The sequence below is a fragment of the Rhinichthys klamathensis genome, unplaced genomic scaffold (genome assembly GCF_029890125.1).
Source record: "Rhinichthys klamathensis goyatoka isolate OS25496 unplaced genomic scaffold, OSU_Roscu_1.1 h1tg000440l_1, whole genome shotgun sequence".
Lineage (NCBI taxonomy): Eukaryota > Metazoa > Chordata > Actinopteri > Cypriniformes > Leuciscidae > Rhinichthys > Rhinichthys klamathensis.
The window spans coordinates 1,063,720-1,085,795 of record NW_026606936.1 but is presented as its reverse complement, the minus strand read 5'-3'; the positions used below and the strand labels follow the sequence as shown (position 1 = coordinate 1,085,795).

The following is a 22,076-nucleotide window of genomic DNA, read 5'->3' as shown; positions in this document are numbered from 1 at the left end:
CAGCAATGGATGTCTGATTTGGCACTGACTGTCTGAGACTGACTGGTGATACGAGGGGAACCCTCCTGAAGATGAGCCCATTGGGTCCCATGATCACCTCATCCATATAATGAACTCAAAAGAAAGAATGAGATTTAATGGCAAAAAAAGATTTATTTTTTACCACATCCCATGTTGATAAAACAAAGATAAACATGAGGAAATGTAGTTCATACATCTGTAAAATATCCATTATCCGTAACAAAAATGGAATAGATTTTTCGAGTCGGCAACAAATACGGTGGTGGATCAATATTTTCCCTTCTCTTGGAACAATTATTTTCTTAAGCAGCAATGTGTATGGGAAATATGTCAGTGATTAGTGTTTTTTTTTTGTTGTTGTTTTTTAATTTGATGTATGTTTTTGGGAGAGGTTACAAGTTATTGGTAAATTGTAATAAACAAGGACATGGTTTTATCTGAGAAAGCATAACACTATATTTGGCACTCCCAAGTTGTGCAAATCTCCTGAGTTTTTGAGAAGGCAGAACACACACATACATCCTATTCTTACCATGAAACTTTGATCTTACGATATAAAGAATAAAACCACAGTATAAAAAAAAGAGATAAAGAGTCCACAAAAAAAAAAAAAAAAGTCCCAGAGTGTTCATGACATTAAAAATTAAACCTAAAATTGTGTAACATTATTTTGCCTTAATAGTGGATCTTTCAGCATATTTTGTAGACCTTGATGGAAGACTGTTTTTTTTTTGGCAGTTTGGGGTTTTCATTCCTTCGTATTTGCTTATAGTTTCACAATTGCTGAAATCTATTATTTAACTAAACCTAACTTAGCCCTGAAACGTTCAGAATTGAGGAAATTCCAAATCCAATCATAACGCATCACTATGCTTCAAAACATCATTAATTAACCCAAAACCAGTAGACTGAATTAGAATTTAGCAGAATCTGCCCATGGCATCTTGTCATTCATTTTGAAGGCTTGGTTGAATCCAAAAAGAGGTATCTTTGCACTGCCATGTGATCTTCTTTTCTCTTCCTTCTGCTCTTCTCAAATAATAGCTAAGTTCTATTCCTGGATCACATGTGAGTTTTTGTCTCCCCACAGATGTTCAGAGATCTGCTGATTTTCTACATCTAAAAATATCAAAAAAAAAAAAAAAAAATCTCTTTCACAATGAAGAGCAGGTCCTAAAATCTGCAGGATACAGATATGCCTTTAAATCTTCCAGAAGATCTTCTTCCTGTAGAGCAGGTAGGCTATGAACACCCATATAGAGGTGGCCAGGAGGTTCTGTGCTAGGTGCTCTGCGTGTGATTGGCTATTGGCCATCTTCCAACGAAAAGGGAAGTATTCCTCAAACACTTCATGTCCCACATACACCAAGATGGAATTCATACCTGCCAAATAAAACATCAAATTGAAAGCAATTCATAAAACACCATAGTTATAAGGCATAAACTGCATTTTTTATAGTTCGTTTTCTTACTTTGATTATACTGTCAACATGATTAGCTAGCTGCCTGAATAACAACAAATCAAGTTTAAAGTCACCGCGGAATCAAAATCGACAATTCTTTTTGTATAGAACATTGCAGTATTTACTATAAATGAATTATCTGTGCACATCATATATATATTTTTTAAATGCATGTGCCCAAATAATCTTTAATCAAAATAACTTCCTCTCCGTTTAGCAGCGACATGTTTTCTCTGATGGCGTGTTTACTAGACAACATGTCACTCACATGACATCACAGCAAAAGCAAACCACAACGATACAATCAATTCCCAATGGACAAATTCAAGTCCCGCCCTCCATTGTTTTATTGTTCAAGAAGCCGGTTTACTCGTATATATTTTATAATAGGGAAGAAAAAACGATTGCCATTTCTGTTTCATGCTGACCCCGGCACAGGCATTTGAAGGTAACTATATCGTCCCCTTGAGGTTTGTTACTGCCACAATAGTACAAATAATACAAACACGGATAGATATTTCTAAGTCATAGGGGTCAAATCTTAAATGCAAGAGCCATATAAAGTAAATTTGGGCGCATTCATCAGTCTAGGTACATTCATTCTGGCTGTTTAAAGTGCTTACCAGGGTAGAAGAAAGGAGCTCCAGACCACCACTTCTTTACATCCACCGTGTAGTAAAAAAAAACCAGAGTCACAAAAGCAAAACAGCTGAGGGTCGTCACATACGAAAAAGACCTGAAAGTCGCACAAGAAGCTGTGAATCACACATCAAACAATACATTCCTCTGCTAATGAAAGTGCTGTGCATACTTTCACGTATGAACAAGATGTTCGGAAATTTGTGACCACAAATGATGACAATAACCATAACAATATCAAACAAATTCAAATAGTATCTAATAAAAACATTAAAATAAGTAAAACTACAGGCAGACTGAGTTTACCACAAGTTTTTGTTGACAGGGATGAAGCCTTCATTTCTGGAGCACTTGGTCAATACAGCTGAGATGATCCCCTTAATGCAAAGATAGACAGCATTAGGTTTCCACAAACACAGCTTTATATAAATATTGACCGACTGTGTCAATTTCAAATTGTGTTTGAATCTTCTGATGTGTAGGGGTTCAAAATAAGACAACTGTAATATAAACATAAATAAATAAATAAAAACACATTAAATGCATCACTAATAGCACTACCAAACATTGTTACATGACTTGATTGTTATTGGTCATTCATGGCATTTCTATGGCAAAATATTGTTGTATAACAACTGCTTAACTGTATAAATGACCCTTATTTCTTACATAACTGCGCCAATATCAGGTCTCTTTCTTCTCATAACAAAACTTACTGTAAATCAGTATTTAATGTCGATTTATGAATTTATCTGGTGAGTAGCCATGTAATTAATGGCATAATCAACTCTGTATCACAAAATATACCCCTTTGTACTGATCCTGATCACCATGTTGTACTCTATTTTGCACCAATGACTGGCTTTTTTTTTACATTATACAGTAGGCCTATATAAAATACAGTCAAAACAGTAATATTGTGAAATGTAAATATAACTTTTTTTTTTCTACTAAGCTTTCCTCCAGTTTTCAGTGTCACATGATTCCTCAAACATCATTCTAATTATGCTAATTTGGTGCCAAAGAAACATGTCTTATTTTTATTATTATTATTATTATTATGTTAAAAACACATGTGATGCTTAATGTTTTTGTGGAAACTGTAATGCATTTTATTAAGATTCGTTGATGAATAGAAAGTTAAAAAAAACAGCATATATTTAGAAATATTAGAAATATAGAAAATAGAAGAAATATTAAGGGAAAATAGATAGAAATATTTTGTAACAATATAAATGTCTTGCTGAATTAAACGTATAGAAAATCTTTTTTATTATTATATAGTTATTATATAAAGTGCTAGCAAAAACAAACAATAATCAGATGGTAAACATACCAGTATGAATCCCCAAATGAGAAATCGTGTGATTATTTGCTTGTGTTGGTCCCTGTAATGCAGCAGAATTTTCCCTGCCTGAAACACAAATAAATACAAAACATGCAATAGGATAAGACAATTATTAGATGTGATTCCCAGAAGCACTGCAGAACAAAAATAGTTTACATGAAGCATGTGACTGCACTGCTGAAACTGATGCAGTAAGAGAGAGGGAGGGAAAGGAGAATCACTGATGCTGCTATGAGGTTTAAATAAAGAGAGAGAAATGAAAAAAAGAAAACGAGCAATTTCCGGGGTTCATAGAAGTGGAAGTCGTCGTAGTTGGGTAAACTTTAATGTTTGTATTCCCATTTGTTCCAATAGCAACAACAACAACAACAACAACAACAAAAATACGAGTGTTTCAAAGACTTTCCAAAAGAAGGAAAATATATAGAGAATCTCTGATTACAGTAGCCAGAAGAAAGAAAGATGTCAAATTTGCCGTCACTCCCTCAGCCATTGTATTAGTAACACCCTCACAACAGTGATAATTCATTAATTAATGTACTGTCAGGGTAATAACACAAAGTACAGCATTATAAAAAAAAAATTTAATGAAAAAAATTTAATGAAAATATGAAACTTTGACTGTTGATAACTGTGAAACACAACATCACAGTCTGTGAAAAGGGTTAATAACTAGAGCTACTGTGAAAACCAGATTCCTTCTACTTGACTCACCTGAAGACCCAGAAAAGCCATCAATATGGAGTTGATGCTTCCCAAAACACCCTCAGGGTCAAAGGGCATCATAGACTGATATACAACCTAGATATATGCACAGACAAAAACACAATGAATTGCATCAGCGAGTGCTAGTGCAGAAAGAAAGAGTGGAAACGTATCTGTTGCTCTAGCAAATCGATTTCTGAATTTTAATCACATTTTGAAGAATTGATATCGATTCTTAAATCCCCACAAATCGATCTTTTAGTCTATGCTGTTTTCAGTTGATGCATGAACAAAACTTTAGTGTGCCTAAATTGCAATAAGCTTTGTGCTTTGTTACTTTTGATATAAAAAATTCTTAGCTTTCAAATCAGTCAATTTTATTACAAAATTCAAACAATAAAAACTATTTTGCCGCTCTGTAATGTAGGGTGACAGATCGCTGTAGCAGTTCAAGCGAAGCGGCAGTGCAAAGCACACGTGAACGGATCATCTCTTCCTCTTTACTACTAGTTATAGCACTTAAATAAACATGAATGAACATCAGAAGGTATGTTGAAAGATACATTACAATTTACCAAAATGACATGTAATCACTCAATCAATTTCAACCGCGGAAATACATTATTAATAAAACATCTAGAAAACAATGTCACGTAAAGTTACATTGACCTCAGAAAACCCATTCAATGTTTATAGCTTGATAGTATGCTAGAAAAAAGAGAAGAACATTTTGCTAAATAAATGCACTATATTACATATTCATTATATTTTTACTTAACCTGTTCGTATGTTTGAATAAATGTATGCATGAAAACAATTTATGACAGCCAGTTTAAATGTTTATGTTTAAAAAAAGCGAATTGGAGTAGAAACATAATTTTACCATTAAAATTATATTATTATAAAAAACTGCCTTATGTACAATTTTAATGTTTGTATATTGTTAATTTTAACTTTTAAAATGATCGTAATGTACCAACTGACAGGGGTCTCTGTGTAGAGCACAGCAATAGTTATTTCTGACATATATCAAAATAGAATCGAGATCAGAACTGAATCGATTCGAATAGTGAAACTCAGCCCTACTAAGTATGTGTCAGAATGACAAACAGTTCTCAGTTTTGGTGTCTGTTTACCCGTGATGAAGGTGTCTGGTAAATATGGTTATCTCCGAGCAACCAGCGATCAATGTAACCTGCAGCTCCACCAGTGCAGTTTTGGTACAGGCCAAAGTCACCAATGCCCCCTGGACCCAAATAACCACTGCAAGAGAGAGAGACATCAAGAAGAAAAATCTAGCAATTTATAGCAAGAATAGCAAGTAGATGGACATGAGTCATGCTATTCAAATCACTTTCATTTGCATATTCATTTTATGTAGCACCCATGCATCCATTCAATATAACCAATTACAACTGGCTAATAACATTATGTAATAACTATTTTTTTCACCCTTTATAATTTACCAGGGGAAAAAGTACTTTTTAAATATGCTAACAATCTGTTTTGCATTTCTAATTAGCAGACAAATCTATTTTTATATATATGATCTTATGATCTTACCGATATTTATGCAAATATCATGTAATTTTAACAAATCAGAAAAAGAGTAGTTTCTGCAGCGGGTTCCCTTTGTGATTGCAAATGAGGCAGGGGATACGAGGAAGGACATTAAGACAGCTGTTAAAAAAAAAATGACACACTCATATCCATGAGTATGAGTTTACTAACGTTGGGCAGTCTGGCACCGGGAGGAGGAAGGTCAAACATAACCATATCGTCTCTAAGACAATCACACACAGCCATGCGGGCCAGTAGAGGCAGACATCATGCACCGAGTACCAGCATGTTTCCTGTGAACAACAAGATGATAGAAAATTTAAATTGTTATTATTATAATTAAAAAATAATTACAGTAAGAGTTAATGCCAGTTAGAGCGTAATTCAAACAAAAGGGGTGTATACAGTAAAAATACTAAACGAAATCTAAAATTCAAGGGAAAATTTTCAATTACATTTTTACATTTTTCACTCAAAATTGTTATAATATAATTAGTTATCAAAAACATTGCATTTAATTTAGATTTATCTTGTCTGTATGTGCGGTGCAAGAAATCACAGGCAAAGCAGTGCCAACCTGACGCATTCGTGTTGCCAGATCTTGCAAGCAAATCAGCGAACAAGAACAAGCCCATAAAAAAAACAAAATAAATGAAATGCTATATGCTGAAAATAAGACTGAAACATTGTGACCCGCACCTGTGCATTTTAATTACTCCATAAACTTGATCACTGTTTGATCCGAACTTAAACAAACCCCAAAAACGCTTAAAATAAGTGGACATGGCAACACTGCGAGCGCGCTCTGTGAAGCAGCCTTTCAGCATAAACAAAACGCCTCCGACGACTGTGTGCTTTAATAAAAATTGCTGAACACAACGAGTCTTTCGTCAATGTAATATTAATTTGGTCAAAAATAGCGGATATCAAACACGCGAAAAGCCAGAACGTTTCTATGGTTACCATGGTGTCAATCGTAGTTCTCTTACGAGAGTATCTCTCGTACTGCGTAATAGCTTACGCTAGGGGAAAAACTCTTTTCCGCGAGATATTGAAGCCAAAAATTATCCTTTAATTTTTTATTAATGCAAAACGCTTTGCAGCAGCAAGCAAACATAGGCGAAACAGCTCGCGCGCCTATTGGTTGCTCTGCAGCAAATGCAGCAGCCTATCGAGAGAGACTCTGCGTGACGTAATGACCAATGGGGGCAATTCGCGCCCATATCGTCACGTCCCGCCAGAAGGGGCGTGGTCTCGCCCTATAAATATGCTCGTTAGGCTGATACAAGCTGATTTTTACCTCTTCAGCGAAGCACACGCATCGCTGGATCCGGAGTGAGAAGCCGCGCCGTCGAAGCAAGCCTTTCAGCGGGACGAGCTCTGGAGTCGCTGGCCTCGCCGCCTTCATCTGCCGTACCTGCTGCGCTTTCCGGCGTTATATATCCTTTCAATACCCTGTGTGTATTTCTCTGTTGAGAAGTGTTTGTTCGCTTACTTGACGCGACTTACACTTCTCTCACAAAAAGAGCAGCGTCTTTTTAAAGATGCCTTCCTGTGGCTCGTGCCGCGCCCCGCTCAGCGATGGAGATCGACACGTCATCTGTGTTTCCTGTCTGGGTGAGGATCACGCGGCTCTCGCGCTCGCTGACGGCGGATGCCCTCATTGCGAGCTTTTGCCCATGGTGACTCTGAGGACGCGCCTGGCATCATTCTCCGAGCCTTCACCACAGCCCGCCGTGACGCCGCGCCGTAAAAAGCGCCGCGCCCAGCGCGCTCCCGAGCTATCTCCAGCCCGCCAAAGCTCGCCGGTTCGCCCGCCTGCTTCGCCGGCTTCGCTCGAGTCGCTCACTGACGGACAACGGCCGCCGCCTGCCGCCGCGTCCATCCACGAGCCTGACGAACCCTCCGAGGCGTGTTCTCTTCTGGCGTCCGATAGTGAGGATTGGGCGAGCTCCGTGGATCTCCCCTCCGCTAGCGTTTCCCGCCAGACCACTGGTAAGAGAGCCGGCATTGAGACTGAGCTGATGCGTCTGCTCTCTCAGGCCGTTGAAAGCATCGGCCTCGATTGGGAGGCGCCCGCGCAGCCGCCGCGCAACAGAATGGACGGACGCTTTCTCGGAAGTGACGAGGCTCCGTCGAAATCGCGGCCCGCGCCCTTCCTCCCGGAACTTCACGACGAAGTTACGAAATCGTGGAACGCCCCCTTCTCCGCCAGGCTTCGTACCTCTGCTTCTGCTGCTTTCTCCTCTGTGGATGGCGCGAAGGAAAGAGGATACCTTTCTGTTCCTCCTGTGGAACCAGCTGTAGCGTCTCATCTCTGCCCGCCCTCCGCTGGACGGCGCGCGCACACGACGCTTCCATCTAAAGCCTGCCGGGTGACGTCATCCATGCACGGTCGCGCTTACACCGCCGCCGGGCAGGCAGTTTCAGCGCTGCACACTATGGCCATCCTGCAGATTTTCCAGGCCGACCTTCTCCTTAAACTGGACGAGGAAGGACCCGGAGCGATCTGCGTCGCGGACCTGAGAAGCGCTACAGACCTCGCTCTTCGCGCTACTAAAGCCGCTGCACAGGCCATAGGACGAAACATGGCCTCTCTCACCGTGGCTGAGAGACATTTGTGGTTGACGCTGTCCGAGATGACGGAAGCCGAGCGCTCTGTGTTCCTCGACGCGCCCATTTCTCAAGCGGGCCTTTTCGGATCTGCCGTCACAGACTTTGCGGATAGATTCATGGAGGTGCAAAAGACTTCGCAGGCCATGAAGCACTTCCTCCCGAAGCGCTCGAGCTCCGCTGCAGGTCGCTCTAAACCGCCGCCTGCTCGCAGCTCTCAGCCGCAGCCTGCACCGCCCGCCGCCGCCGCTTCACAGCGCCGCCACGCCCGAGACCAAAGACCGCGCTCTCGCTCTGCTGGACGCCGCCCCCCTCAGCGCGGGCCCCGGCCGAGGATTGAGATCAAGCCCGAGGCCTCAAAATCTTCCTAGCCATTCTAGGAAAACGACGGTGTTCAGATCCCGCTGCGGCCGGTTTTTCACCAAAACTTCTCGCTCGGTCAGTTCCAAACATCGCGACTGTCCCAGTGTATTTCGCAGAGAGTCAGCCGGTGTCACAGCCCGTTTGCCTGCGCACAAAAGCCGTTTTTACGGCTACCCAGATAAATCCAATAAAGAGTGCATTTTCTGGTGTTCCGGCCATGGCCGAAGGTGTTATGAGTGTTGTAAGAATGCCCACCCAGTGCCCATTCCCACACACAAACACAGCCCGCCACGGTGCAGGGCTAGCACAAATAAAATCGACTCCGGTCGATTGTGCAAACAATGTAGTGCAAGTGCCCATGTCATCATGCCCGCTCACACTACATGCTGCGTGTCCCATGGTTTCTGTAAAAACGAAACCAACACACATTCAGTCGGCCATGAACGACAGTGTTTTCAGTGTATTAAATGTGCCCGCAGCCCCGCGCCCACATTTTCTCACAGACACGCCGATTCCCACGGGATCTCCCCCGCTCGCTTTTTCTGCACAATCTGCCATAAAAAAGCTGAGCGCGGCCAGGTCGCCCGCTGTGATCAGCGCGCCCCCCGCCTCGAACGCTGTAAACACGGTGTTGTGTTCCCAGTATGCCCAGGCTCTCGAGCTGCCGTTTTGTCGCGGCCAGAGCCCGGATTTCATTCTGCCTCTAGCTATTCACGCAGATGCGTGGTCAAAGCTTCCCGGGGTTTCAGAATGGGTGCTGAACACTATAAAGAGAGGCTATTCGCTACAATTCGCTCGACGCCCGCGCCGTTATACGGCGCGCGTCGAAACCACGGTGAAAAACGAAGTATCTCATCTACTTCGTGCCGAAATAGCGAAACTACTGAGCAAAGGGGCTATAGAACCTTTATCTCAGGCTCAGAGCGAAGGGGGCCTATACAGCAGATATTTTCTGGTACCGAAAAAGGATGGGGGTCTCAGACCCATTTTAGATCTGCGGCAGCTGAACAGAGTGCTTGTGAAGCGCCAGTTCAGAATGCTTACGACCAGGAAAATCCTCGCGCAGGTGCGCTTCGGGGACTGGTTTATGTCGATAGATCTGAAAGACGCCTATTTCCAAATACAAATAGCGTCCCATCACAGGCGATTTTTGAGATTCGCCTTCGAGGGCCAGGCATATCAATACACAGTCCTGCCGTTCGGCCTGTCCCTAGCGCCTCGTACATTTACGAAGTGCATGGACGCGGCGCTCGCGCCCCTGAGACTTCAGGGCATGCGAGTTCTGAACTACTTGGACGATTGGCTGATTCTAGCTCGATCACGATCGGAGCTCATAGAACACAGGGCCGCATTGCTCGAGCACCTCGAGAAGCTGGGCCTCACAGTCAATTGGGCGAAGAGCTCACTGTCTCCCAGTCAGAAAATTTCCTTTCTGGGAACCGTGTTGGACTCGCTGTCCATGACAGCACGCCTGTCACCAGAGCGCGTGCTAAATATTCAGCGCGGCGTGAAATCCTTCCGCCACGGCGCGATAGTCCCGCTCAAAAGGTTTCAGAAAATGCTGGGGCTGATGGCCTCAGCAGCCTCTGTACTCCAGTTGGGCCTGCTCCGCATGCGCCCACTGCAGATGTGGCTGAAGACGCGGGTTCCACCCAGGGCATGGACAGCGGGTCTGTTTCGCCTCAGGGTCGACCTTCAGTGCGTTTCAGCTCTGAAACCTTGGAGAGAAACCGACTGGTATCAGTCAGGTGTGAGTCTGGGGACCGCTTCGAGCGTGAAGGTGGTGTCTACGGACGCCTCCACCTCGGGGTGGGGAGCGCTGCTCGAGGGCAGACCGCTAGCTGGCCTGTGGTCAGAACGGGAAAAGCTCCTTCACATAAACTGCTTGGAGATGATAGCAGCCGACAAAGCGCTACGGCGTTTTTGTCCCCAGATAACAGGCCACCACGTCTTGGTCCGGTCGGACAACATGTCGGTGGTGGCATACATAAATCGCCAGGGCGGCGTCAGGTCACAAAACCTTTACAGGTTGACGGAACGCCTCCTGGTTTGGGCTCAGCACAACCTGCTCTCACTGAGAGCGGCGCACGTGCCTGGTCACCTGAACGTGGGACCAGACAGACTGTCCAGGAACAACGTTCCAGCAGGGGAATGGTCGCTGCACCCGCAGACGGTCCAGCTGCTGTGGAAAACGTTCGGCAGAGCTCAGGTGGACCTATTCGCGTCCCAAGAAAACGCTCATTGCCCGGAGTTTTTCTCGAAAAGCAAGGACGCGCTGGCTCATGTTTGGCCCCGCTGCCCCCTGTATGCTTTTCCTCCTGTCTCGCTCCTGCCTCAGGTGTTGGAACGAATCAGGGAAAACGGATGCCCAGTGCTGCTTGTAGCCCCGCTCTGGACGAACCAGACGTGGTTCCCTGCCCTGATGCAGCTGACCAGCACTGCCCCATGGCCTGTACCATTGAGGAGAGACCTCCTCTCTCAGGCGGAGGGCTCAATCTGGCACCCTCGCCCGGAGTTATGGTCCCTGCACGCATGGGCCATCAACGGGTACCCGCTAGCCTCCCAGAGGGAGTGTTAAACACGATCGCGCAGGCTAGAGCTCCGTCTACCAGGCGGCTCTACTCCTCAAAATGGTCTGTTTTCTCGACATGGTGTCAGGCCCAGAGCCTTTCACCTGTGGAGTGCGGGGTTGCGGAAGTGCTTTCCTTCCTTCAAGAGCTACTGGATAAGGGCAGGACCCCATCCACGCTCAAAGTATATGTGGCGGCCATAGCAACGTTTGCAAAACCGGTGTCTGGCCAGTCGCTTGGGAAAAACGACTTAGTCGTGCGTTTCCTTAGGGGAGCTCGGAGGCTGAACCCTCCAAGGCCCCCTTCAGTCCCGACGTGGGACCTTTCCACGGTCTTGGAGGCCATGAAAGGCGCCCCGTTCGAGCCAATCCAGCTGGTGGACATGAAACACCTGTCGTTCAAGACAGTGTTTCTCATGGCTCTCGCTTCAGTGAAGCGCATAGGGGACCTACAGGCGCTTTCAGTAAGCGCGTCGTGTATGGAGTTTGGGCCTAATGACTCAAAGGTCATTCTCAAACCGAAACACGGGTATGTCCCGAAATCCCTCAACACGCCGTTCAGGGCCCAGGTCATTTCCCTGTCTGCCCTTCGGGTTCTCAGTGAGGAGGAGGATGCAAGTCTCCTCTGCCCCGTCAGGGCATTGAGAGCTTATGTGGCACGCTCGTCTGTTTTCAGACAGACGGAGCAGCTTTTTGTTTTGTTCGGCGGGCGTTCCAAGGGACTCGCCGCCTCAAAACAGAGCCTATCCAGATGGATAGTGGATGCCATCGCGCTCGCTTACTCTGCGAAGGGCTTACAGTGCCCCTTGGGTGTCAGGGCGCATTCCACGAGAGGCGTGGCCTCTTCGTGGGCATGGTCTAGCGGGGTTTCCCTGCAAGATATCTGTACGGCCGCGGGCTGGGCCTCGCCGTCTACATTTATAAAATACTATAACCTGGAGGTACCCGCCTTACAAGCTAAGCTTTTGGCGGTCTAAATTCAGTGCTATCTGCCCCGCTCTGCGGCCCAGATGCTGAGTTTACTGCAGCCCCATGAGTGTTGACTCACGTATGGCCGCCCAGATCAGGCTGAATGCTTTCACCCTGGCTGCGCGTTTGATGGTCATATAATAGCCCCGCTGGGTGCTTTTTTATAGGGAATGACGCTTCCAGCCTCTCTCCTTTACTCTATGTGAGTTTATGGTGATTATGCACTACATGAGCCCTGGGCTTCGGCCCCTGGGACTTTGGTGTTGGATCCCTTTACGCACGGCGTGTTGCATTGTGTTCCCCTAGCGTAAGCTATTACGCAGTACGAGAGATACTCTCGTAAGAGAACGTACTCGGTTACTAACGTAACCTCGGTTCTCTCTAGAGAGGGAACGAGTACTGCGTATCTTGCCGTGCGTGGAATACGCTCTGGTTCGCTTCAGCGATAAAAACCAGCTTGTATCAGCCTAACGAGCATATTTATAGGGCGAGACCACGCCCCTTCTGGCGGGACGTGACGATATGGGCGCGAATTGCCCCCATTGGTCATTACGTCACGCAGAGTCTCTCTCGATAGGCTGCTGCATTTGCTGCAGAGCAACCAATAGGCGCGCGAGCTGTTTCGCCTATGTTTGCTTGCTGCTGCAAAGCGTTTTGCATTAATAAAAAATTAAAGGATAATTTTTGGCTTCAATATCTCGCGGAAAAGAGTTTTTCCCCTAGCGTAAGCTATTACGCAGTACTCGTTCCCTCTCTAGAGAGAACCGAGGTTACGTTAGTAACCGAGTACGTTTCAGGAGTGAGTCGTGTTTCGTACACACAAGGAACGATCATTTAGGGGATCCACTCACAAATTTAAATGTGGTTGTCACTCCTGAAACTTTACACTGTCTAAGTGGCCATAGATGAGTATGTGTCCATGTTATTTTAGTTTTATAATTTTTTGTTAATATTTTGAATTAGCTTTAATTTGAAATTTTTAGTTATTTTGTGTGCTTTTAGGTATTTATGTGCTTTTGTCATTTCATAGTGCAAGTTTTTGAAAACAAAACCATTATAGTCTCTGTGTAAACTACAAAAATGCAAATTTGTGGACTACAGGACTGTGTTTGTGCTGCTCAAGAAACTGAGTTTATTAACGCTTCTCCAGCAAAGTGTAGATTTACTGCACCATTACTACGACCAGCAGAGACACATTATTTGCATATGCAGAATAATGCGTATGTGCGTATTTCTTGACAAAGTGACATCGCCAACTACTGGCCTGGCATGCATAATACAGCGTTTTTAAGTCATTTTCGGAAGTACGTGAGAGCGAAAATCGTTTTGACAACGTTGTCGTCTGTACGCAAAACTTTTCAAAAAGAAAAAACATACACTTAGTTATTTATTTATTTGTATTTAGTGCTTCATCTTAATTTATTTCAGTCTTATTTTATTTCAGCTTTATTTTAATTATGAGAAATGTTTTCATAGTTTTAGTTAACGTTATAACCCTGCTATATATGTTTCTATACAGTGTTTATGATGTACGTGTGTGCATATTACGTGTGGAGAAGGATAACATGACTCACACTTGACAGATTGGTTAGTCTGTCCTTGGCCACCACAAGATCCAAGACAGTGACAACAAGATACGTGAAGCCCAGACGCTGTAATACGCCAGGAATACGCAAAGAGTCCCAAGATACTGTACAGATACATAGACACATGCATGAAACATCACCATTTATATTTTTAACAATATTTTATTTTACATTGTGTTTATAGTCTTCAATTTCACAATCAGAAGCTATATAAAATTGACTGATTTTGGAAACAGCTTACTAAAAATAATCTGACATGGCGATTAAATGAAAATGTTGGGCTTGAATATATTATGAAATGACAATATGAAATGTTTTTTTTTTTTTTTTTTGTGTTTATGTATTTCCTATTGAAAAAGAAAGTTGGGGTAGGAAATAGCTGGATGCCTTTTTTATGCTATTATCCAACAAAACCATTATTTGCTACTTGCTATTGGTAGCTGGACAAAGATGGTATTCTCAGTGAGAGAACATTTCATTGGAGAAGAAATTCTATATTCTATATGAACCTGTGAGCAAGTCGAGTCAATATTCAATATTTGATTAATTATGCGATTTTTTCTCATCCATTGAAAAAGATGAGCACTAGCATTCATAGATGACCTCAAAGTTACAGACATGGACTAAAAACCAGCAAGTCACAGGGCCTTTAACTATCCAATACAACAACAAAAAAATCAATGCATGCATTTTAACAATGAGAATCTTCATTTGTATCATATTCAATACTGATGTGGTTCACACTGTATTTAGTTTATAAAACAGTACAGAATGTAGAATGTATTAATATCTGCAGGGATAGAGCTGCACTGTTTTGAAAGTTTTATGAAGAAAAATAAGTAAAAATGTGTTCCTACTCACAGGGTCCTTGGCAGTAGTTAGGATTGATGATGATGACTCCAATAAGAAAGAGTTGTAAGCTCCTCGAGACAATCCTCCAGAGAAGATGAGTGCGTTTGACACCTCTGCGAATTGAACCGCTCAGGGACAAACAAATAGAAGTACCCATAATGAACACAAACCTGTGAAGAAGAAAGTTAGATGAAGCAAGACAGAAGGGGAGACAAAAAAAATAGATACTCATTTTAGGAAGTGCTACTTTCTGGCGTGATTTCAAACACACAGATTAAGCATCATCCACAAATGGAACCGTGTGAAAGCCAATTTCTCTTCAACATCTGTAGCAAACATTTGTCTCTGAAGTCTCTCTCATGCTTTGATCCCATTGGTCCCCCCAGGTTTCCTGTCTCTCTATACTATTTCTTTCTAATCAGATTCACTGTCTTCATCAGTAAAGTCATCCAAAGCTATATCTTGGCTTAATATTCTGTGTAAGAAATGCAATATATTGTCTCAAAGCACCATAACCACAGAACTAAAGAGATAGAATTAAAGAGATAGTTCATTCAAACATGAAAATGCTGTCATTATTTACTTGCCTTCATGTCGTTCTTTCTTTTGTGGAACACTAAATGAGAAATTTTAGACCATATAGACACGTCATTCTTATTCCGTGATGGAAATTTTGATTATGTGAAGGCACGAAAGAGATTCAAGAGCTACAGGAGATTTTTAATGAATAAATACATACATTTCAGTCTGTTTATCAAAAAAGGGAATCATATGGTTTGAGAAGCCTTGGACTACACTGGCATATACATAGTTTCAGAAGATTTCTATTTCAAATAAATGCTGTTCTTTTGAACTTTCTATTCATCCAATAATCCTGAAAGTATCACAGTTTCGACAAAAATATTAAGCAGCAAAACTGTTTTCAATATTAGTAATAGTTAAATGTTTTTTAAGCACCAAATCAGCATATTAGAATGATTTTTGAAGGATCATGTGACACTGAAGACTGGAATAATAAGGCACAAAATTTAGCTTTGCCATCACAGGAATAAATTACATTTTAAAATATATTAAACTAGAATTTTTTTATTTTTTTCTCCTTTGGAGCTTGACAGCCACCGGTCCCTACACTTTCATTGTATGGGACAGAGCAGTGAGAACATTCTAACAGGCATCTCCATTTGTTTTTCACCAAAGAAAGAAAGCTATGGTTTGGAACGACATGACGGTGAGGAAATGATGACAGATTGTTCATTTTTATGTTTTACTACACCTTCCATGGTCATTTCATATAGGCTTCCTGCAACAACACACACAGAGGTGTCATGACTTTAACTAGCATCTTTTCAGCTGCACAGCAGAAAACAAGGTTATTGGGTTTAGTTCAGCTGTGAAACCAGTTTATGCTGACTTTGATGTGCCACTTCATTTCTGCCACAGTGATAAGCGCCTATGCTTGGCTCCAATACACTACAGCTTATGCCAGCGCTGATGGGGCTCGCAGATTAATCAATGCATGGTACAGAAATAAAAAGCTTTACTGCAATACTGCGCTATAAAAGAATAACTGAAACAGAGTTTAAGGAAGCTGCAAAAGTTGCATGTGGAATGAAGAATCAGTCATTTGTGACGTTGGATTGGCTTACCAAGGAAACACGAGATCAGCCACTGTGAGCCCTGCAAGAGGAAGAACACAATCAGATACTTGTACTTCCTGTTGTCATACCAAGGTCTATTAAATTCATGAGTGCTTTTCAGACATATTCTAAATATGTTCAATGAGTTTACCATTCCAACTTTCATGCCTAAAGAACCAGTAACGTCCACCTCCGTAGTTGACAAACACCATAATGACCAGAGCAAGGCTGTGGAGAAAACGGAGCGAGGTTCATTTTTGTCTTAACAGAGAATCTGGAATTCAACCAGACTGTTTTTATAAATTAGGCAGACAATAAAACACTGAAAATGAAAATAACTGTTCCAATTATCAGGTAAGGTTACCAGCAAACGTAACCTTGTTTTATCAAATTCGAATTGAATCATTCTATTTCAGGATAATAAGAAATGAAATGCAAATTACATTTACATGTTGACAACCAGCTTCGCAGTATGCAAAGTAGCAGCTTCTGTGCAAGATCATTTTCACCTGAATGTTTCAATTCCCATCTCAAGCGCATTGGACCCGAAACAATTAGTGAAAGAGCACCATACCCACGGAAAGTATCCAAAGAACGAAGCCTCCGTCCTGTAGTGGCAGGAATTATCGATTCCGTGGAGGCATTTACCAATCTGTTTGGAGTGCCAAGCTCCTGGAGATGAAGAGAGAAAGAAAGACAGCGAGAGTGTAAAAAAAGAAAAGGATCTTTAAAATTCCTTTTCATGCTTGTATTTTTTCCCACATAGCTAGAACCTGCAAAAAAAAAAAAAAAACACTACATATTTGAACTATGACAAAAACAATATATATTTGGTGGTTTGAGATTCTATTTCAAAGATGTTAAAATCAGACAGAGGAAATATTAAAAGTGTAAAAAAAAAAAGGTGTAAAAAAAGTGAAAAGCACTCTTACCGAGTTTATCAGCCTCTCTGTCTCCACTGTGCTTCCCAAGCGAATAAGTAGATTTGTCACCACATCCAGCCTTAAAAATAGAAGAACTCTATTTTACAAGCAAATATCAAAGCTGCGAAAAGCTGTTCTGGCTTGTTACCATTGCATGGTTAAAAAATATTTAAAGATGTCTTTACCTTTTAACTGTGTTCCAGATAGCAGATAATACAGCCAGAAAAGCAAATGCCAGAAAAGCGAACAAAATGGCTGGAAAAAACAAACAATAAAACTACTCATTCATCCAGCCCAGTTGATTTTAATTCATTATTTACCTGTTTTATTGCTATATTTTTTTTTCCAGAATTAAAAACAAATTCTCTTTTCATGATCATTTATAGGCCCAGGCCAATTCATCTTCTGATATCTGCATATGTTTTGTAAATAATGTGTAAAATAAGACTTAATTTAAATTTTGCATGTCTCATTTGCAAGCATTTAATGGTATTAAGTGTAAACTGACTGACATTAAATCAGTCAGATATTGGCATCAAGGTTGACTCACGCAAGTAGCTGTTGATGGGCTCTGAATCAGTAATCATAGTGCAGCTGACCTGCGACGCCTCATTCAGGTTCTTCACCCAAAGAGAATAGTTCCCCTGCTCCCCAAAGTGGAAGTGAACACTGGAAGAACAAATCAATTGTCTGACAAGAATTCCTGGCATTGACAATAATGGCCAAAAGAAAAAACATGGTGAGGATGTATTCGGTATTATAAAGTTGGTCAGAAACTGCCATTGCTCTGTGTTAAATGTATCTATGCATAACTCACTTGCATTGCTCCAGGTTTGCAGAGGTGCTGTTGAGCTGAAGTGTCAAAGCGTGTTGTGTGCTTACAACAAACCCTACTGTAGTGGGGGTCCCAGAAACTGGCCTTGCAGGTAATATTCCCAACGGCTGGGGCAAACACTAATGCACACACATGCACAGACAACACATGGATAAAGAGGTCCAGTTGGAACAATACTACAGCATTAAGCAGCATTATACTGGTACATTCAATCATGTTATTACCATATAATTACTTGCAGCATTCTGTATTAAAGCCAGCATGAAATGGCAGTTGCAAAGTGTGGACATAATTTATGGCCAGGCTGTTATACAAAAATATTAGGGCTGTCAAATGATTAATCACGATTAATCACATCCAAAATAAAAGTTTCTTTACATAATACATGTGGGTGCACTGTGTATAATTATTTTGTATATATATATATATATAAATACACACACATGCATGTATATTTAAGAAAAAAATATTATTTATATATAAAATATTTATATTTATATATAATATAAATTATATATAAATCTATATACAGTATATACATGAAAATATTTCTTAAATATATACAAGCATGTGTGTGTATTTATATATATAAAATAATTATACGCAGTGCACCCACATATATTATGTAAAAAACACTTTTATTTTGGATGTGATTAATCACGATTAATCATTTGACAGCCCTAAAAAAAATATATATACATGCAAAAACAAGAGCGAACCACGAAATATTAACATGTTGTAGTCAGTGTATGCCTTTCCCTGTGAGCATTTAGTTTTTCTATGCATTTTATGCATAGAAAAATAAAACCTGTAGCTGTAGTTTAACCAGTTTACCATGTTTAGCGTTTTGTTCTTCCCTCATATTTAAAATATTTAAAGACACGAGACATGAGATGAGGTCATGAAATGAAAAATTTAACTTAACTTGATCTTTTGATAAGAGGTATTTACCATTAAAATCCTGCAAGTTTCAGAGCTTACAATGTCCTTCACATTATAAACAAAGCATTGATTTAATCAAGCTCCAAAAACAGCTCGTTTGGATATTGTGGGATTTGTGACGTCACATGGGCAAATACATTTGCATATGCCTGCCTCCAAAGCAAGACATCGACAAATAGTTTTTACATCATCGAAGAATAGGCCCCGCCCACAGGCGTTCAGTCACTTTATAGGTGACACTTGCCTACACCACATGCGAGCATCACGTCAAAGGCAAATAGAACCCATTATAATCACTGACGCTATTTACACTGTGTAATAACAGTATACAGATACCCAATCTCTTAATGCTTGATTCTGCTGACAAGAGGACAAATGGAAGAGTAAATAACGTCTCTGTACTGACAAGTGGATGCTTTATTTGAATGGCGTCCTAGATTGTATTGGAGGATTATGTTTGTTCAGAGAATTTGACTGCAGATTATTTTGTAAGTGAGGCACAGTGTAATGGAGAGTTCGCAAAGAAACTTTTGTTGATAGATGGAGTCAGCTGTATTGGATCTTACAGCAGCTATATCACAAATTGCATGTAAACAATTTCATAATGATTTGTCTGTGAATGTCTGCTTTTTTTGGATGATGTTTGCAAAACACTTATTCACGTGCAATAGCGAGTGGCCATTGATGCTGTTTCCTATGCAATTACGTTAGCCAATCATAACAGTGGCCGTATACTGACAAGCCTTAAAGGAGCCACCCATTAAAAACTAGTTATTTCAGACAGAGGGTCAGAATAAGGGTTGAAAATATATTTTTTCCACATACATTTGTTTTTGTGCAAAAAAACATTATTAACATTATTATAATATATACCATATATATAAGATAGCATAAAAAAAAAAAAAAATTCATGACCCCTTTAAAAACATAAATATTTTTTCTCATATTTTGATGGTTTAATCCTACTTGTACAGTCATTAAAAACAAATCCCCAAACCAATCCCCTCTGGCCTTACTGTATGCAAGTGAAATTGATTTCATGGTGACTTTAACACCATGCAGCTCAAGATCAGCGATTATCGCATGCCTTTGCAATGGTAAATTCTAATTCTGCATGTATTATATACCTAGAACATGAATATTTGATACCTGATAGCAGTGATCAGAAAGCACATATAACATCATTTCATTCTCGATCTCATTGACCACCGAAAGGGCGGCCTCATCCATCTTCAGGACAGAAGTCTTGCGGTGAGGGTGAGAAACTGAAAGCAAAGCCACTTGATCATCACCAACTATGACACATTCGCAACACAAATATATAAGTTATATGATCAGAGATTGCAGTTAAACACTCTCTAAATAGGTAGCTTCTGTAGGAATCACACCTTTGACGCCCAAAAAATGCAGTGTAGATAGGAATTTAGACTAGGTTTTCTGACAAAGAGACAGATTCTCTTCTAGCAACAATTTCTAAATATACTCACCACTCTGTAGACTTCAGTAGCCGCCTCTTATTCAATTCAACCTAACTGTAGGTCTTCTAATGAAACTAAATGGTCAGCTGCTTTGGTGCAACTGCAGTATTACAATAGTTACTCTGTCCCTCCTCCAGTCACATGCCTGCACTAATCTGCCTCACAAGAAACATCATAAAACTGCCCAGATCTGCCAAACGAGGGAAATTTGAATCCATTACATCTCTAAATGTTTTTGTTGTGGTTAGTTATGTATAGGAGCATCATATTAAACATGCAAATGCAAGAATCTAAATGGCTAAGATAAATAATAGCCTAAGTCTAACAGAGAGAACACATGTGAATGATTTGGACGCCATACATAAGTTATAGTTTACAAAATACATTGAGGTGAATCACAATAAGAAGTTAAATTATTTATTATTATTATTTTTAATAAAACGGTCAATTAGCATTGGCTAAAAACAGCTAACCTAATAGTGGTGCTAGCTGGTTAGCTGGCTCAGATAACTAGAATTAAAAAACAAAAGGGAACCAGAACATCAGGAAATGTGTTTTATATTTAACATCATCGAACAAATAGAGAATAACGTTGGTTTTACGGTATGACACTCACGGGCAGGTCGATCTGTCATATGGGCTGCACATAGAGCTATCAAAAGAACAATCACAGCACAAACAGTCCATCTGTATCCCCTTTCAGATGCCATAACATCACATATCACTCCCTCCTCTTTTCGATCCTTCCTTGATGTAAAGATTTCCCCCTGTTTCATTACAACATACTTCCGATCACTCCTTCTTCCTAGCAGCGCAAGTAGTGGAAGAGAGAAGGGTCAAAGTACATCGACTAACGTTACTCGTATGATATGTGTTTCAAAAGATAGCGATCGCTCGCTACTTACCTAAAGCACCATTTCTGAGGCGTCATGGGGGGAGTATATCGATGACTATAAAATCTGAACTAACTTTTGAACGCGCTAATTATGCTCATAATTAAATGTGAAAGTTTAAACGCACATACGACGCCCATAATGTTGTCTAAGTAGGCAGCTCATTACTTTTAGAGACGCGGCCAAGCAGTCATTCCTTACATTTCGGTATGTGGCTCTCTGGATACATGTTTACATTATTCACCTGAATGTCTAAGATTGGAAAGATTGGGCAATGGGCAACCGTATGCTACTTGTACACTCAAATTCTGAGATCATATTAAAAATCTCATTTAAACTTGAAATAAACAGAAAGGATTTCAGGAAGGATTTAGGATTTTGATAAATGTACATTAGCATAAGAAATGTTTATCAGCACTATTTCTAGGTCACTAATCAAAATTGCCAATGCACATTTGTGAAATTGATCATGTGTTCATGCAGCTTTAGTGCTGCTGTCATAAGCAATATAATATAAATATAAACAATTTAAACAATATAATTTAAATATAACAATCCCTTATTAATCTAATGATTTATCAGTACATGAACATTAAATTATTAAAATTCCAAAACATGCCAAAAATCGTATGAATTTTCTTGAAAAGCTTTATTGTTAGGCTAATACAATAATAATGTAA

The 22,076-nt window shown here is 40.9% G+C and overlaps 2 protein-coding genes across 3 annotated transcripts in view; both read right to left on the bottom strand.

Moving 5' to 3' along the window:
* Positions 1 to 133: 133 nt before the first annotated feature.
* hgsnat (heparan-alpha-glucosaminide N-acetyltransferase) lies at positions 134 to 21,341 on the bottom strand. Of its 2 annotated transcripts, none has more exons than XM_056236211.1 (18): positions 21,120 to 21,341; positions 20,175 to 20,290; positions 18,066 to 18,202; positions 17,799 to 17,917; positions 17,434 to 17,503; positions 17,258 to 17,327; positions 16,900 to 16,997; positions 16,477 to 16,553; positions 16,335 to 16,365; positions 14,698 to 14,858; positions 13,825 to 13,940; positions 5,908 to 6,029; positions 5,313 to 5,439; positions 4,186 to 4,272; positions 3,460 to 3,537; positions 2,430 to 2,500; positions 2,108 to 2,220; positions 134 to 1,404 (listed from the first exon to the last, which is right to left on the bottom strand). In XM_056236211.1, the coding sequence occupies exons 1-18, from the start codon at positions 21,277 to 21,279 to the stop codon at positions 1,223 to 1,225; spliced, it is 1,935 nt and encodes a 644-aa protein (XP_056092186.1). In that variant the 5' UTR covers positions 21,280 to 21,341; the 3' UTR covers positions 134 to 1,222. The 2 variants fall into 2 exon arrangements, with proteins under 2 accessions (XP_056092186.1, XP_056092187.1); XM_056236212.1 differs by lacking the exon at positions 21,120 to 21,341 and adding an exon at positions 20,513 to 20,648.
* Positions 14,219 to 22,076, bottom strand: part of pcdh7a (protocadherin 7a) — a 65,221-nt gene continuing 57,363 nt past the window's right edge. The window contains exon 5 of the transcript XR_008803999.1: positions 14,219 to 14,233. The gene's annotated coding sequence lies outside the window, so the exon portion shown is untranslated. The remainder of the gene's footprint in view (positions 14,234 to 22,076) is intronic.